The sequence below is a fragment of the Phascolarctos cinereus genome, unplaced genomic scaffold (genome assembly GCF_003287225.1).
Source record: "Phascolarctos cinereus isolate Bilbo 61053 unplaced genomic scaffold, phaCin_HiC Scaffold_5;HRSCAF=322, whole genome shotgun sequence".
Lineage (NCBI taxonomy): Eukaryota > Metazoa > Chordata > Mammalia > Diprotodontia > Phascolarctidae > Phascolarctos > Phascolarctos cinereus.
This window is the reverse complement of record NW_027555958.1, coordinates 301,291,240-301,307,418: the sequence shown is the minus strand read 5'-3', so window position 1 is coordinate 301,307,418 and position 16,179 is coordinate 301,291,240. Positions and strand designations below refer to the sequence as shown.

Sequence of the window (16,179 nt, the reverse complement as noted above, 5' to 3'; positions counted from 1 at the left end):
GACGACACTACAAAACCCAGCATGCTCCGCGTCGAGAGCCCATCGTCCTGCTTCGCTTCCGGTCTCGTGGGGGCGCTCGGCTATTTGAAACCAGTGTGTTTCTAAGTGCCGGGGCAAGGACGAGTGGTGCAGTGGTGGTTTTGTGTGTGGGCGAGTGTGGGGGGGGCGGGGGAGTTGTTACTCGCAAGCCGAGCGCTTGCGCGTACGGGCCCCAGCCTTCCCGGGCAGTTTTTCTGCCTGCCAAAGAGGAACTAGCCAGCCTCCCTCCAATGCAGAGACCTCCCCGCCCCACTCCGGCCATCTTCTAAACCAGACTGTCTAGTGCTGGAAGCTTGGAGAAGCGATTTGCGGACTTTGAACACCGTGATCATGGTTTCCGTTTTCCATGACTCCCAGCCACTTTGCTCTGTCTGTAAAAGAATGCTCTAGCGTCTCCCCCTGAAAGCCATCCACCCAGTAGGGAGGCCAAAGAGGGTTCCAAGTGGCTTTGGTCTGTAGTCGAGCCGAGCCATGGTCTTAGGAAGCCCTGTTGTTTTTAAAGAACCCAGTCTCCCCTGAGATTATTTGCATGGATTTGTGGATGCACGTGGAGGTGGATGTCTTGGAGACCCTCCATGCCATCCTATTCCATATTCTTCCCCAGTGCGAGTCCACAAAGGCTGTGCAACGAACAAGGTGGAGTACTTTCCTTTTACATTTCATGGGTGCCATTACCCAACTTGGGGCTGTCCAGACTAGTTCAATTTTCCCTTTTTCCTATCGACCATTATTTACTGTATAGTCTTTATGCCTCTTCTTTAGGTCACAATTGGAGATGTGTGTGTGGTGGATAGAAGGCCAATCTTGGAATCTGGAAGACCTGGGTTCAAGTGCTGCTGCTGAGCCTCCCTAGGCAAACTTTTTTTTTTGTTTTCAGTTGAATAATAGTTGCTGATTATAGTGCTTTACAAGTTGTCACATATGATTTGGTCCTGATGATCAGTGAAGGGAGTTTGTCTATAAGTTTTCCATACAAATAAAGCAGTAGGTCTGGACCAAAATATGTTTCTTTGCCCTTTGGGTCACCTCCAATTTACCTTTTGGGGAGTACAGCATTTCTAGATTTAGAAACATAAAGCACCACTGGAAAAATATTCATATTAAAAAGTTTTTTGCACTGGGTAGCAGTTTGGGATTATTCAAAGCATTATACAAGTTCCCAAACACAACCTAAGGGACTGACCAGTTATAATGTGGACAAAGGGCATTTTTCATCCATCTTAGTCTGCATACATTGATTATTAGGCCTACCTCTTTTGAGTATTTATAAACCTCATTAATGAGGCTCTGAAATATTCTGAGACTTAATGTAATCAGCTCATCATCTGCAAACGGGAGCCTCTAGAAGACAGGATTCTCGTCCATTTGAACCTTACATAACACTGAACACCTTTAAGGAACATACCTAGATGGTCTTAATCTTGACTTAACTCATTAGATCACTGAACGGTGGTTTCTGTGGTTGCATTTGTCAAGTAATCTGATTCGATCTTAAACATAAATACAAAACACTCATATACAAAGGGAACACAAGATGAGAGGAATGAAACACATGCTGCACCCCTGGCAGCCAGCTGAAGTGGTACTTTTGTAAAAACAGGAAAAACAATGGCTGTTTTTTCTATTTTATTGTAAAAAAGGATTTTTTCAATTTTTTAAAACATACAGGCAGAAATGTTTAATACTCCCCATTAACACTGTTAAATCTAACAAACTGAAGCAGAAATTCAAAAAAATTAACAGCCACAATAGTTTATTTACAATTGAATTTTTATAAGATATTTACAAGACAACCAATTTTACACATCAGAAATGGTATCAAAAGTATGAATTACAACACAGACAACAATGTGTGAAATGGGTATAAAACAAAAAAGCTTAAGTGGACAGACAAGTTGCTTTTCTTTTAATTTATTAACACTAGCTTAAACTTGGTTAAAGCAAGATATTAAAAACAAAGAACTATGTTATAGGAAAGAATTGCAGGGCCTTCAGTTGAAGATTGAATTTCACAGTGTTGTATCCCATATAGGGAGAAATAAGACTATTTTTTCCCCACACTCTAAAAACACCCACTGTCAATTTAACTTTTGGTACTTTACTAGCCTACTCTCTGACCCTTTTCTCAGGAAACCTGGATGTGTGAGAATGAAAACAACTGCAGAAGCCTGCCAGTGGGGCAAGACACAAGGGCTCTGCAGGGCAGGGAGAACCATGGGAGCAGGAGCAGCTTCTGCCTGGTCAGATAGCACCTCAGGGATTCCTGTTACACTAGCTAGAATTCAGAATCCTGACAAATCCCCTGGGTAGGACACAAGCTGAAGGTCAAACTTGCTTCAACCAGCAGCTGAAGCAGGCCCCATAGTAGGAATTTCAGCAAAATAACAAGGACAGAAGCCAGGGAGAAACAGTGAAGAAGAAAGCAGAGGCATTGGCTAGTCTTCCTTTTCCAATGTCAGAAAATGATGATGGATCAGTACCACCAGGTGAGGTACCCAGCCTGGGATACAGTGATTGAAGAAAGAGCAAAGAAAAAGTACATATAAAGAATCTGGGCTGGTTTTTCTGGAGATCTCCCCTCCTCCTGAATGTTAAGGTGTTAGCTGAGGGCAGCTAGGGGAAGGAGTCCTACTTTCCTTCTATAACCTTGCTGCATTAACCTACCTATTGGGGTCAGTTGCAGATCATTCTTTCTCCTTAACAGGAGGAGTTAATGAAGAAAAAACCACAGCTCACTCCAACCCACCAAAAAAGAGAATAAAAGTTGTAATATCTTCCATGAATACTGTGTGCTGCTGGGAGAATATAAAAAAAATCAAACCCAAGGAATGCAGACCAACACCTCACAAGATGAACAGTGTAAGAAGTAGCTTTTCTCCTCTTCCTTCCAACACTGGTGTCCTATTCTATTTCCACTAAGGGGCTAGCCACACACTCTCTATTTTGACTTCTCCCCTAAAAGTGCTTATGGTTTTAGGTACAGCAAATTTCCTTTAAGGATCCAAGTCCTTCCGCCTTCACTGCATAGAGACTAGAAACTCAATTCTCACAAGAGTCCTGAAGGCTAAAACAAAAATGCAATTCCTATAGCTGAAGCCTTGGCTCTATCTCTCCTCCAGCTAGTACAGGTCTCTTACACAGTTGCCTGGGAGTGCTACCCTGAAACACTTAAACAAAATGGAAAAAAAGGAACCAATATTGTGCGTGTAGAATTCTATTTTCACAAAGAATATTCTATCAAGTACATCAATATGCGGACATATTTGTCAGCCAAATGAAGTACATAGAAGCATCTCCTCTCCCCCCCACCCCCCAGATCTTTACCCGCCACCAAGAACTAAAACGACAGAGTCTCAATAAGGAATACTTCAGAAGTGATCTGACATACGGGCATCTCAAATGCCTTGTTATTCAGGCTACCCGGTTTTATCGGATTATACTGTGAGAGTAGGGTGGGCTAGTAAATTAAATTAAGAGCCCATTCTCTTTACCACTCACAAGATACAAAGGCTTTTGAGGAAGACTGAGAGGAGGGGAGGAAGAAGGACACGGAATGGGACTCAATTTATTTACTAACCAAGAAAATAACCATAACTAAACTTCCCCTTGCCCATCCCTATGAGGATAAATCACACAACAGTTTAAGAGGATCCTTGTCTAATAAGCCCACTGGCTCCTCAGACCTCTTTCCACTCAGTGAGGAGGGCCTATTATGTTATTTTTCTCCACTCTTCATTTGGCCTTTAAGCTAACCTTGAGCCATTTTAGGGTGGATCTACACCACCATGCCCAATGCCACAGAACACTAATATATATCTTTTCTAGGCAAAGTTTGGCTCACCAAGAATCTCTATCTAGTGACCACTAAAAGTCAAATACAGGACCCTTTGAAGCTTCCTGCCAGAGAGGGCCTTGCAGATTAACTCAAGAACTCATTCCCAAAAGTGGGAAAGAACAAACAAAACCCCATCCCCAAAATAAGCCCAACAAAGGAGGTTTTGTGAAAACAGAATGAAAAAACAAAAACACCCAAACTCAAAGGAAGCACATAAGGGCATTATCAGTGAGTGATAACAGATAGGAGAACGCAGGGTTTGGGTGATCGTGTCACATACACAGGTCTCGGCCATTCTCTGGAAATGGCAGGCTACAACCATCTGAAGATAAAGGTCTCTTGCCAGCACCGCTATTTCCTACACGTCCTGTGAGGTGTCTGCTTTTTCTGGATCTCCAGCCTGCAGCGGCTGCGCTCATCCAACCAGGGCAGCTCAAAATTCCTAGCGAAAACAGCAAAAATCAACTGGCGGCACTGGGAGAGGAAGAGATTGAGGACAGGAGTAGAGGCACAGAGGAGAGTCACGCCAAGCCTTGACTTCTGCTTTCCAGGCTTGGTGTGAGTCTTCTCCCTCAAAGTCTGCTGAGGAAGCCAAGTAAGTGGAGTTTCTATTTCTAACTCAATCCTCCTGTTCTCTTAGGGACTGTGCAGTTCCAATAGCCAATTTCTAAGAGGAGAACCACAGCGCTTTGCCCCACCTTATTTATATCTCACCAGGCTTTTGTGAGGTACACAGGGGAGCTGGATTACCTGAGCTGAAAAAGAAAACCTGGATTTTCCTGGGATAGCAATGGAAATAAAGCAGGTGCCTATCAAGTGGGCAATGGCTGGACATACTGTGTGTATTATGATGTAACTGAATATTACTGCACCATGAGATGAATGTGAAGAATTCAGAGAAACATGGGAAAATTTGTACGAACTGGGACAGAACAAAGAAGGTAGAACTATGAACCCATATAAATAATAACCACAATAATGTAAAAGAAAACAACACAAAAGTAGCCAAACAGTAACCACAATACACAATCATGGTCCCAGAGGACAAATGGTGGACTATGCTTCCTTCTTCTTGGTAAAGAGGTGCAGGGCTGAAAGTGTGAAATGTTATGTATGGTGACAGACTATTACGCTGCTAGTTTTTGCTTAATTATTTTGCTTTGCTATAAGGAAGGGTGAATTCACATGAGGGCTAGTGATGGAGGGAGGTGGGAGTGGGCTGTATATAAGAAAATATGGTATACAAAACTAAAGGTATGTTTGTTCTTTCAGTAAAGCTTTAAAAAAAAAAAGAAAACAAAGTCTAGTACTTACTGTGGGGTCAATTTTGGTAATGGTCGTCCAAATGCTACAACAGGCAAGAAGGGGGTAATCAGCAAACTTTCAACTATGGGGGAAAAAAACAATCAAATGGAACCTTTTCAGTAAGCACTGTGAAGAAGACACCATAGGCTGTCTCTATATGTGCCACAGACCCAAGTATGCTGTACCCTAGAGTTCTGCAACCCTGTTCTTAATGCAACCCATGCCATTGGGTAGATGGAACTTACCATCATCTGGCTCAGGGAAAAATGAGGTAACCTCAGGCTCAGATTCCTGAATTCCTTTCTTTTTATACATTCTGAGCTGCAGTCGCTGTAAAATTCTTTGTTCCCTGATCCTCTGAATATCCCATCTGGAAAAAAAACAAACCAGCTACTGAAAAACAGAGCTGGGCCAAGGCATCTGTATGCCCTAGACAACATCTGAAAATTCCACCCCTATGCATGAAAATTGTGGGGGCCTCACCACATAGGAGAGTGAATCATGGCATGGTGGTCAGAGTTTGGAGCAGTCAGCAAGTCCTGAGCTTAAATGCCGCCTCCTGCACTGACTGATAAAAGCAAGTAACTCAACCTCTCCCAACCTCAGTTTCCTCACTTGTAAAATACGAAGAATAACTGTAGTACTCACAGGGTTCTTGTGAAGCTCAAGGAAAGAGTGTAAGCAAAATGCTTTGCAAATTTTAAAGCACCATATAAATGTCAAATGTTATTATACTATGCTATTTTTTGCCAAAAGTTATTGGCAAATTTCACTGTTAACACACAGGAAGAGACATCACAAAACAAATACCTAAGTGCCATGAGGACCACAGTTTATGGTCTTAATTTATGCATTTATTAAAAATTATATTTAAAAAAGTGTCCCTCACTATGCCCACCTGTCATTGCCATTTCTTTCCCTACTATTTCTTTTGCTGGAAGAGCCAAGTAAGGGAAGGACTGAGGAAAGGAAGAGCCAAACCTGGGTTGATCTAAAGAAACTTCTACTTCGAAATCAGGCTTCCAACACATGGGAAAGCTGGTAAGTTAATAAGACAGCTTAATTGTGTGAATGATTGTCCAGAATGAAAGAGGGACTCAAGATCCCAAGGTTGGCCTGTCCCCAGGATGGCCATCTCAGGCCTTACCTTTTCCTTCTCTTTTCATCCAGCTCCAGTTTCGCATGCCGCTTTGAAAAGACACTGTCATCCAGGTTCTGTGTAGACAACAGTAGGCATTAAGCCCTTCATTAACAGGTAATATCCATCTGCTCCCCGCCCCCCCCATCGGGGGTGTGAACTTTTTGATGGCAGAACAAAAAGCTCATTCCTTCAATGTATTAGTCTCTCCCACACACAGGGATTCCCACTAGGAAAGAGATTCCTATCAAACTGAAATAGCCCATGATACAACATTCCTCTAGAAACACACATACACTATTATTTGGATTAAAATAGACTATAAGTGTTCAGGTCAGGGGACACAAATAGGATGGGGAGGAGCTGGATGGGCTAACACCTGCATTCAGTGTAGGGAAGGAATGCTTAATTGTAATCTAGGCTTTATCCTTATTTCTGCCTGGGCTTTGGATTCCGCCTCAGCTACTGTTGCTGCTCAGGGCTAGTTAATGTGGAGGGGTAGGGTGGGGAGGAGGCTCAATATACCCACTCTAAAACAGATAAACTCCAATAATCAAACCTACTCATAGTAACCCTAAGTTCTCGGCAAAGTGGTAAGAGCCAACTTCTCTGCTAAGAATGATGCCTTCCTTTGCTCTAACTACCTTTATGAGGGTCCATTTAGAACCACTAACTAGCTGTGTGACCTCAGAAGTCAGTCACTTCCCCTCTTCAGGCTTCAGTTTCCTCCTTCATACAATAACAGGTTAAATCCTGGAGAAAAAATGATGAAATATGCCTCCTTCCTCTCAGCAGCGACATAAGGGGGACCACTGGGGTTGACTGCTGCAGAAGAAATCACTAGGTAGGGTATTGTTACTTTACTATTTATGTTAGTTCTGGCAAGAGGAAGGGCGCAGAAAATGAAAGCCATCAATAAAAACTTATTAAGAATAAGACAGTGTAGTAGAGGGGCTCAAAAGCTGGCCCTGAAGCTAGAAAGACCTCGGTTCCAGTCCTTCCTCTAACATATGCTGGTCATGTGACCCTGAGCAAGTCACACTCTCAAGAGTGCTCCAGGCAACTAAAATCACTAGTGGTAGATAAGATGCCCACTTGTACTGCCAGAAGGAGTTTCTTCTGGGTCCAGACTATATCCCTATCTCTAAGAAAATTAAATAGAATGAGTTGAACTAGACAATCTCTTAAATTTCTTCCAGGTCTAATATTCTAGCCCAATGGAAAACCACACACACTATGGAAATATTTATCTAGTACCCACATTTTCTCCTGCAGGTCTCTCCTACACCAAATGCTTGATACCTACCTCCAAGAGCTCTGAAGGATTTGGATCTCTCAGAGGCTCTACAGTGTGGTCCCTCCAAGAAGGAACTGGAAAAAAAAAATAAGAGAGGGAGGGAGAAGAAAGATCCTTAAATTCAAAGTCACCTAAGACACCTGTTATTTGCTAAGAAAAGTGGTCTCTCCATACAAAACAAAGTTACCATGTGATAGGAATCCATTCTATGGACTCTCCTGGAGGCATAATCAGTGTGCTTGCTATGATATATAAGAACCTAAAATACCAGTGCAGTCTGACCACCTAAGAGTCCAACAAAAAACTAAGCCCATAACTGTCCACTCATAAAATGGAATTGTGGCTCCTGAAAAAGAACTGAAATTTCATTGTAATTTTGAGAACTTTATCTACTAAAGAACATTACTTTCCCAAAATGAAAGGATGAGGAATGAAGCTCCTTGACATCCTCCAGCCTCCCAGCACCCACCCAAGGCCCCAGCCAGCAAAATTCCTATTCTACTCACCAGCCAAGACTGAAGTTTCTCCTGCAACACTTGATGACATCAGACATCCTAAATAATGCAGGAAAGAAGAAGAATCTCAGTGTAAAAGGAAAAAATAGCCCACACCCAAAATGGAGGAAAGAAATCATCAGTAAGGAGATTTGAAGTTTTTTCTAATAAGCCTTTTTTTTTGGGAGGGGTGGGAAGGTGCGTGGGGAGAAATTCTCTCTTTCTTAAGAAGGGAGAAAAAAGAAGAAAAAGAGGAAAAAATAAGCCCACCACCATTTACACTGAGATTTCTTCTTTCTCTTCATTATTTAGGATGATTTCTTTGCAACAGTTGATGGCCAAGGATATAAAACCCTAAACTCAGAACATGGCAGGTGAGTAAGAGTTGATCCTATTTTCAAATACAAGATTGGTGTTCTTAAAACTTGCAGACGTGTTCTTTCTTCTTAAATAATTTCCTCTTCCCCTTTACATAGACTACACCTTGGCTGATCTAGCCTGAACAACAGGCACAGAACAGGAAGCTGATTCCCTTGAAAGAAGCCACTGAGATTTTCACATGAAATAGGGCTATTGAGAATAAGGAGTCACATATATATTTACATCTTTGTTTCTTCAATGGATCCAGTGCCCCCAAATCAGGCTTTTCGGTCCCTGTTTTCCCCATAATTTCAAGTAAATGGTTTAGAATTTAAGTCTCATTTCCAAAAACAGCCAGACACAAAGAATAGCTTCTCCAGCTCAGCCATTTTCCAGACTGGATGAGGAGCCGCTTTCCCTTTTGTCTTTATGTTGTTACATGGTGTTGCTATGGCAGCAAGGTAAACCCAAAAAGGATGAACCTGTTCATCTGATTGAACCGACAAGAAATCTGGACCTAATTCATGATTCTCTCCTAGCCTTTCTCCCACCCCCTTAAATTCACAGGCCCAGTGAAATTGAGAGCAATCTCTCCACCATTCCAATTTCAGCACTAGGACAGACGGACAAAGTCTGGAGACTGCACTTTCCTTTCTGGAATGGATTCCCATCCCCATCCCTGCTAGGAGCAAAGCACAACATCACACACTCAAGGCTACAACTCTATTCCAGAAGGTTTCCCCACCACCCTGGAGCACCCACAATGACTGACAGGCTCAAATTACATGACTGAAGGAGCATTAGAGTTACAGTTTGGCATGGGTGGTATGAAAGTACCTCTGTAGGGAAGCTATGGGGGGAGGTAAAGGGAGATAATCAAGATACCACTCCTCCCACCCTCCCAATAGCTCAGATACACCCCAAGAAAGTCCTTATTGTTTCATTTTATTTAAATATATCAACAACCAATAGGCTACCTGAAATTAAAGTGAGTTCTTCACATTTTGGACCCTTTGTGAAATATATTAAGAAAAAATGGAACTGCTGGTCTTTAGGGGATACCTTTTGCCCCCTCAGACCAAGACTAAGATACAAATGAGTGTTTGTATAATCAAAGAGGGAAGACCCAATTGTGAACCTCCCCTGCCCAAACTGTCTCCCCGCCCCTAAAATACTCTTTAGTCCCTGAGAGCACCCAAAGGCCAGCCTCCGAGGCTTTACATAAATATCAACTGCAGGAACAGTTATGCATGGCAAAGTTTAAATTCTATGCATTTCAGAGCACAGAAAAACTCACATCTCTCAGAGGGCATGCAAGTTTCTGGAGACTACACACCCAAGTCTGGTGCTCATGTGAGAATCAACTTACTGGCAAACATCTCCCAGGATTGTAAGCAGGCAATACATTGAGTACATTTTCAGTAATTCCATCTATTTGCAATGCCTGCACAGTGTCTGTCTCTGGCTGTTAACTTACACACTCTTGACAGAACGCTGCTTTATTGATTGTACCTTTTAAAAAATGCCAATGGCATTTTCACACGTGTTAGCTTGACCGCCACCACTAGGGTATAAGAGCAAGTGTTCGCTATGCCTTACTTGCTACAGTCTCCTCCTTCTTTGGAGAGGGTTCCCGTAATGGTAATGGTGATGGGGGAGGCTGGTGCCAACGACACAAGTACATTTCTGTGGTGGAAAGGTACGGCAATTCTTCTAGCTCGCTTGTGAAGGCTTTCTCCTTGGGGTGAGTGCTGGGTGCCTTCTGGGGGACAGAGAGTTTGGGGGGGGTGTCCACTGAAGACCGGGGCTTTTCTGGAGTCTCTTGGCTCCTCAGTTCACGTCTACATACAGTTTCAGGTAAGGAGCCACAGGGTTCCTCTTTAACAGGAGAGTGCTTAGGAGTTTTTGTTTTGACTTTTGAAAATTCAGCAGCCAGCTTTTTAACTGGAGTTTTTCTCTCTGCACTTCCAAATGAGGATTTCCTATTGAAAAGGGAAAGATATAAACCCAATGTAATGATTTCTGAATGAAATTTGATGAAAGGAAGTGAGAACTTTAGCCCTCTTTGTCCCCAGAGGACCAGTGTTTAAGGAACCTTACCTTTGTAACACAGACACTGACATAAATTCTTAAAGCCATTTGTAGAATTCAAGAATTACAAGCAAGCTTTAGGGTCCTCCTTTGCTTTAATCAAATTATAGATCATAGCATCGCAGATTTAAAACAAGAAAGGATCATCTAGTGCAACCCCTGAATTCCAGATAGGAAACTGAGGCCTAGAAAGGTTATTTGCTCAGAGTAACACTGATAGTTAACTGTTTCTGAGGCAGAAAAAGGACCCAGCTGAAGAACTGGTTCCCTCAAGTCTAGCACTTTATCCACTAAGCTGTCTTGCCCTCCTAAAATGTACATAGCGCAACAACTTATAATTAGCAGTCCTACCTCGTGGATCCAAACTTAATAGCCTGACAATCAAGGCTGCCTAATATCCAGCCCCACGGCATGGTAAAGTCACCATCACTCTCCAGCATCCACTTCCACTCCTGCGTTCCTCTCCTCACCGTGCTACTCCTGAGACACCTGCTCAGTCTCTTCCTCAGCCTATTCCTTGCCCTTTCAGTCTTCATCCTTTTCTCTCTGCCTCTATCTCAGTTCCAACACTGCCTCTAAAACCTACCCCATCATCACAAGCCCTCTCCTAACTCTTGACAAGTAGCAGAGCCAAAACACCAGAGCATCCAGGCTGGAGGGACCTCAGGGAGCCTCTGGCTCCCTCCCTCAAATTTCACAGAAGAGAAAATGAGTCCTCCCATCTCAGCATTCCTAGAGCCCTCAGGGTCTGCCCCCACCCTTTCTAACACCTGGAGATAACTGAATTGGCCGGTCCGGTGTGTGAGATAACAGTTAAATAGCCCCTATTAGGTGCCAGGCACTGTGCTAAGCCCCTTACAATTATCATCCCATTTGACCCTCACAGCAATCCTGGGAGGTAGGTGCTATTTTAATCTTCATTTTACAGAAAAGGAAACTGAGGCAGACAAAAAAAGTGACTTGACCAGAGTCACCCAGCTAATATAATAACTACCTGAGATCAAATTTGAACCCAGATCTTCCTGATCCCTGGACTCTGTCCGCTTCATCCCTACTTCTGTTATGCTATCTCCATAGGGCTGATTTGTCTCTGTGGCTCCCGTGATCCTACCCCATGTTGCTAGCAGACTTCAGGTGCAGAAAAGGCATCTAAAACACTGGATGACTTGACTGTTGGGATTGCCTAGAGGAACCCTTCTCGCTGACCATTTGGTGAATCTTGGCCTCTGCCCCATGTCTCAGATCACCCCTTGCACACCTCCTTCCCCCTAGATACAGGCGTCGTGGATGCACCTGCCCCAGGCCTGGGACAATTGTGTTACCTTTTGTGTCCCTTCCCACTCCGCCCACATGAGAAAGGTTTTGATGGCAGGGCCTGGGATGTCTCTGAAAGTTCGGTCTGGCATTCCAGCTCAATCTTCTCAGAAAGTTCAGGCTCCTCCCGCTCTTCAGTCTCATAGCCTTGAAGCAGCCGGTGCCTCTCTTTCTCGTTATCCTTCTTCACCAGCTGCATCCGTCTTTCCATACGTTCAATCCGAGCAAGGAGCTACAAAGGAAAAAGTTACAAACTATAGACTTAACATAAAAACTAAACACAGGTACTCAGCCCTATTTGGGAGGCAGGATCATCTATTTCCCCCTTCCCTATCAGATTCAACTAATTTTTCATTAGCAGACAAACAGCAGTTTGGATAACTCTCCTCAACACACATGATATGGGAGACAAAGGTAGACCATTAACTGTAGGAGTTAAACAGAATACAATGAATATAGGATATACCTTGTTGTTCTGGTAGAAGATGCCTCCCAAAAGCAGGAGAACAGACCTCTTCTTTCAGTGTTCTGATCTTATGCTGCCAATAAAGCAGCCCCAAATCAGCAATGGAGTTTTTAGAACTCACCTTTTGGTAGGTCCCAAATTTCCCCAGACCCCACCCTCTACACCTCCATTCTTCTTCTAAGTCGTACCTTCCCAAATCCTCATATGTAAGGACAAGGTCCAAATGGCATGTTGTGCATGAAATAAGATCTCACAACAGAAGGTGCCACTCTGAGGACCTCACTACTACTGAAAAACTCTCTGGAAAACACTAAGTCCTCCAATTGAAGGATTTGGGAAAGAAATCAGTTCCTTAAAATCTCAGCAATCATTCAAGGGAAATCCTGCATGTAACCTCTGCATTTGAGGTCAACTGCCATAAATGACTTATATGCCACATTAACAGTACTGATAATTCCCTCCCCCCATCCTAAAAGAAAAAAATGAAGGAGGAAGGTGACTGAAATCATCAAATAAAAAGGATGAAGGCCTTGACTATCATTCAATACTTGAAATTAAAATATTTGGAGAAAAGGTGCCAACCATTCAATTGATAACCTGAAACAAGAATTTCCTTTTAGTTACACAGTAATCAATGCTACCTCCATTATACCATTCAGCTGCAAAGATCCAGTTCAGAGGCCAACAGAAATGGAATAAGAAAAAGAAGCTTAAGCAACGTTAAGACTGCAATACACAACAGAAGCAGTGAACGCCAAGTTAAGACTGACACTCTTTTATCCTCAACTCACCCCACTCTTTCTGCCTAGGAGAGCAGTTCGTAGGGACCATTACCTCAGGAACTGAGCAGAGACCTCGACAATCAGCAGAAAGGGCCCCCCAGTGTCAGCCATAACTCTCAATTCATCTCCTGGTATCTGTTTTGAGTCACAGCCTTAACGTTACTTAACCACGGTTTGTGGGTGACATTTCCTTGATTTCTTCTCTTCCCCCCTCCTCCCGTCCAACCCCCCTCCCCTCCAAGTCCCTCACGTAAGGATAGGATGTGTTGTAATTACAGTACCATCACACCCTTTGACTGCAGTACAGTAGCAGAGCAGGGCCACCTCCATGTTGGGTAACTTCCACAAATGTACACCATGAAATGTTTTGAGGAGACCTGTCCCAGCTCCCATCCCACCTTGAAGACTGCACCCTCGAATACAAGGATTGACTGCCGCCTGATCCGAATCATTTGGAAAGCAAACAAAACAGCAGTGCCACTCTGCTCTCCTGCTCATCCCCTGGCGCACACAAAGCCAAAAAAAAAAAAAGTCCACTGCAGCCTGAACACGACAAGTGTAGAAATAGGGAACAGGTTTATTTTTAGGCAGCTGCAAAGCCTCAGTTTATGGGGACCTGGGCTATGGTAGACCATGGTACCCCACTGCTTTTTTGACATTTCAAGGTGATGGAACAGTCTTTAAAATGGATGTATCTTCAATTACCAATTATTAAAATATGGCTGGATATTCTTTTCCTCCAAGAAAAAGACAACATATTAAATCTTTTTTTTTATTATTCTGAAATTCCTAAAAGGAGAATTTTGCTTCTTTCCAGTATATTCAACAAGCTCTCTCTTGCAATGTCCTATGGAGACCCCTCCAGCCTCAAACAGCCAGTACTCAAGCTCAAAAGAGGGGTTCTTCTGTGTGGGTGTGTTTTTATAGCTCAGGATCCTACTGCAGACCCCCTGGAATCAAAGGCAGCGATTCGTTCGATATAATTTTCTTTAGAATCTAAAGTGGAGTTTCACTGTAAGTCACCCCTAGACCTCCTGCCACAAAAGGACCAGTTACCCCTCCTGCCAAAGGATGTTGCTGCAGTGGTTGGAGCAGCAGCTGCTCTCTCCCTCCCCCACATGCATTGCAAACCCTGTAGCCCTTTAAGTTAACCCTTTCCACACAAGCTCCTCATTAGGCACCCCACAGCGCTGTTCTGTGTCGTTTCTCCCCCCACCAAGGATTTAACCTCCTAGCTGCCGGGTTCCCTTCTCTCTTCAGCATCTCCCAAACCCAGAGTTACCATTTTAACCCCTTAATGCGCAAAGCCTTCCCTCCCGCTTCACCATGCCTTTGCCCTTTAACCCCAATGTCTCTAGAGAAACATGCGCACCACCACCACTACCACCGCCGCCGCCTCAGCAGAAGCCGCAGCCCCCGCCGCCACCCAAAGTTAACTCTAGGTGGACCACAGCCCTACACCGCCCCTAACCATGCGATGCCCTTTAACCTCACCACCCACCCCCTCCTCCAGGGGGAGCATGCGCACCGCTCCCCCAGCAGCCGAACCGCGATTAACCCGTCCCGTACCGAATCCCTCTCGGCCTTGAGCTCCTCGATCTCCTTCTCCTTGGCCTGCAGCTGCTGCTGCTGCTGCTCGATGAGGTCCAGCTGCAGCAGGAGGATCTGCTTGAGGCAGGCGGCCTGGCTGCTGGCGCCCGAGCCGCCGCCGCCCCCGAGGGGGCTCTTCCTCACGCTCTTCCATCGCCCCTCCGAGGCCGCCAGGGTTCCGGCTGCGGCGGTGGCAGTGGCGGCGGCGGGCGGCAGTGGCGGCGGCCCGGCCGGAGGGAGCGGCGGGGGTCCCGCCGAATCCGAGGCGGTGGCGGCGGGAGGGGTGGCCCCGCCCTTGTCCGCGGCCGCCGCCACCTGGGAGCCCGTCTGGCCGGGCAGCACTGCCTGGTACTTGGGGCGGGGGCTGCAGCCCGCCCCAGCCGCGGCCGGCTCCCCCCCGACCCCGGCTTGCTTGGTGGCGGGGGGCGGGCACGGCAGGGGCACGGAGCCACCCCAACTCTCCTCCTGCTGCCCGGGGGCCGCCCCGGCCTGGAGCACCAAACCCCGGCCCTTGCCGCCGCCGCTTCCTCCACCTCCTCCTCCTCCTCCGACCGGGGAAGGCGCCGGGCTCCCCCCCTGCGAGGAGGCCACAGGCGGCCCGGGCTCTTTGAGCTTACGATGGCGAGAGAGAAACTGGGCTTCGGGCGGCCCGGACTCCTCCTCGGGCCCGCCCAGCGCCGCCGTCCGCTCGTAGTCCAGCCGCTGCTGCTGCTCGGGGTTGCCGCCGGCGGGCGCCGCGGCTGCCTTGAACACGGCCGATCTCATGGTCATGGTGGCCCGGGGCAGAGGGCGCGGGCTGGGCTGGGCTGGGCTGAGGGGCGAGGGCAGGTGGGAGCGGGAGCGCTGGGCAGGCTGGGCTCGGCTGGCGCGGCGCTGGGCTCAGCGGCGCGGCCCCGGACCTCGGCTAGCGCTGCTCCCCCCGGGCCGGGGCGCCATCCCGCCCCCGTGAGGAGAAGTCGAGGCCGCGGCTGGGGCGCGCCGCCCGCCCATGGGGGCCCCACCGCCGCTGCTGCTGCTGCTGCTGCCGCCGCCGCCGCTGCCGCCTCCGCCTGCGCCTGGGAGGCGGGAGCCCGCACCCGGCCGCCCCCGGGCTCATCCCCAGAGTCCGCTGCCGCCGCCGCCGCTGCCGCCGCTCGGCCTCGGCCCCAGCCCCGGCTCCAGCCCCCCGCCCTGGAGCTTGCCTCAGCCGCCCCGCGCCTCCATGGCCCCCCCGTGCGGGATGGGCCAGCTGCTTGGGGGGGGGTTGTTCGTCGCCGCCGCCCCCCTCCCCCCCGAGGGTCTTCACTGCCTGGGGGTCCCCACCCCCTTCACCGCCCCCCGTGCCTTCGCGTTTCCCTTTAAAAAAAACGGAGTCTCCCAGAGCCAGAGTCCCCGCTGCCGCCGAGCTCAGGGCGCATGCGCCCGGGAGGGCAGTGGGAGGAAGGGAAAAAGGAGACGAGAGGAGGGGGCGCTATTGTGAAAGGGGCCG

At 46.7% G+C, this 16,179-nt stretch overlaps 1 protein-coding gene and 1 long non-coding RNA gene across 6 annotated transcripts; one reads left to right on the top strand and one right to left on the bottom strand.

The window, feature by feature from the left end:
* Positions 1–17: 17 nt before the first annotated feature.
* LOC144457749 (uncharacterized) lies at positions 18–1,156 on the top strand. The gene is made up of 2 exons (XR_013487218.1): positions 18–675; positions 802–1,156. It is a non-coding gene; the product is annotated as an uncharacterized LOC144457749 (long non-coding RNA).
* A 619-nt stretch (positions 1,157–1,775) lies between these two features.
* MSL1 (MSL complex subunit 1) lies at positions 1,776–15,835 on the bottom strand. Of its 5 annotated transcripts, none has more exons than XM_020997476.2 (10): positions 13,403–13,870; positions 13,131–13,256; positions 11,882–12,105; positions 10,068–10,450; positions 8,121–8,168; positions 7,624–7,688; positions 6,327–6,394; positions 5,425–5,549; positions 5,189–5,261; positions 1,776–4,316 (listed from the first exon to the last, which is right to left on the bottom strand). In XM_020997476.2, exons 3-10 carry the CDS (start codon positions 12,082–12,084, stop codon positions 4,226–4,228), a joined length of 1,056 nt encoding a protein of 351 aa, XP_020853135.1. In that variant the 5' UTR covers positions 12,085–12,105; positions 13,131–13,256; positions 13,403–13,870; the 3' UTR covers positions 1,776–4,225. The 5 variants fall into 5 exon arrangements, with proteins under 5 accessions (XP_020853135.1, XP_020853136.1, XP_020853133.1 ...); XM_020997477.2 differs by having other exon boundaries at positions 13,174–13,256; XM_020997474.2 differs by lacking the exons at positions 13,131–13,256; positions 13,403–13,870 and adding an exon at positions 14,691–15,833.
* Positions 15,836–16,179: the final 344 nt, after the last annotated feature.

Excerpts from the sequence above, each read along its gene's own strand:
- MSL1 (XM_020997474.2), bottom strand. The coding sequence starts at position 15,482 with ATGACCATGAGATCGGCCGTGTTCAAGGCAGCCGCGGCGCCCGCCGGC. Across the intron at positions 12,106-14,690 it reads TCAAGGCCGAGAGGGATTCG|CTCCTTGCTCGGATTGAACG; the intron begins GTACGGGACGGG and ends TTTCCTTTGTAG. Across the intron at positions 5,262-5,424 it reads TTTCCCTGAGCCAGATGATG|TTGAAAGTTTGCTGATTACC; the intron begins GTAAGTTCCATC and ends TTTCCCCCATAG.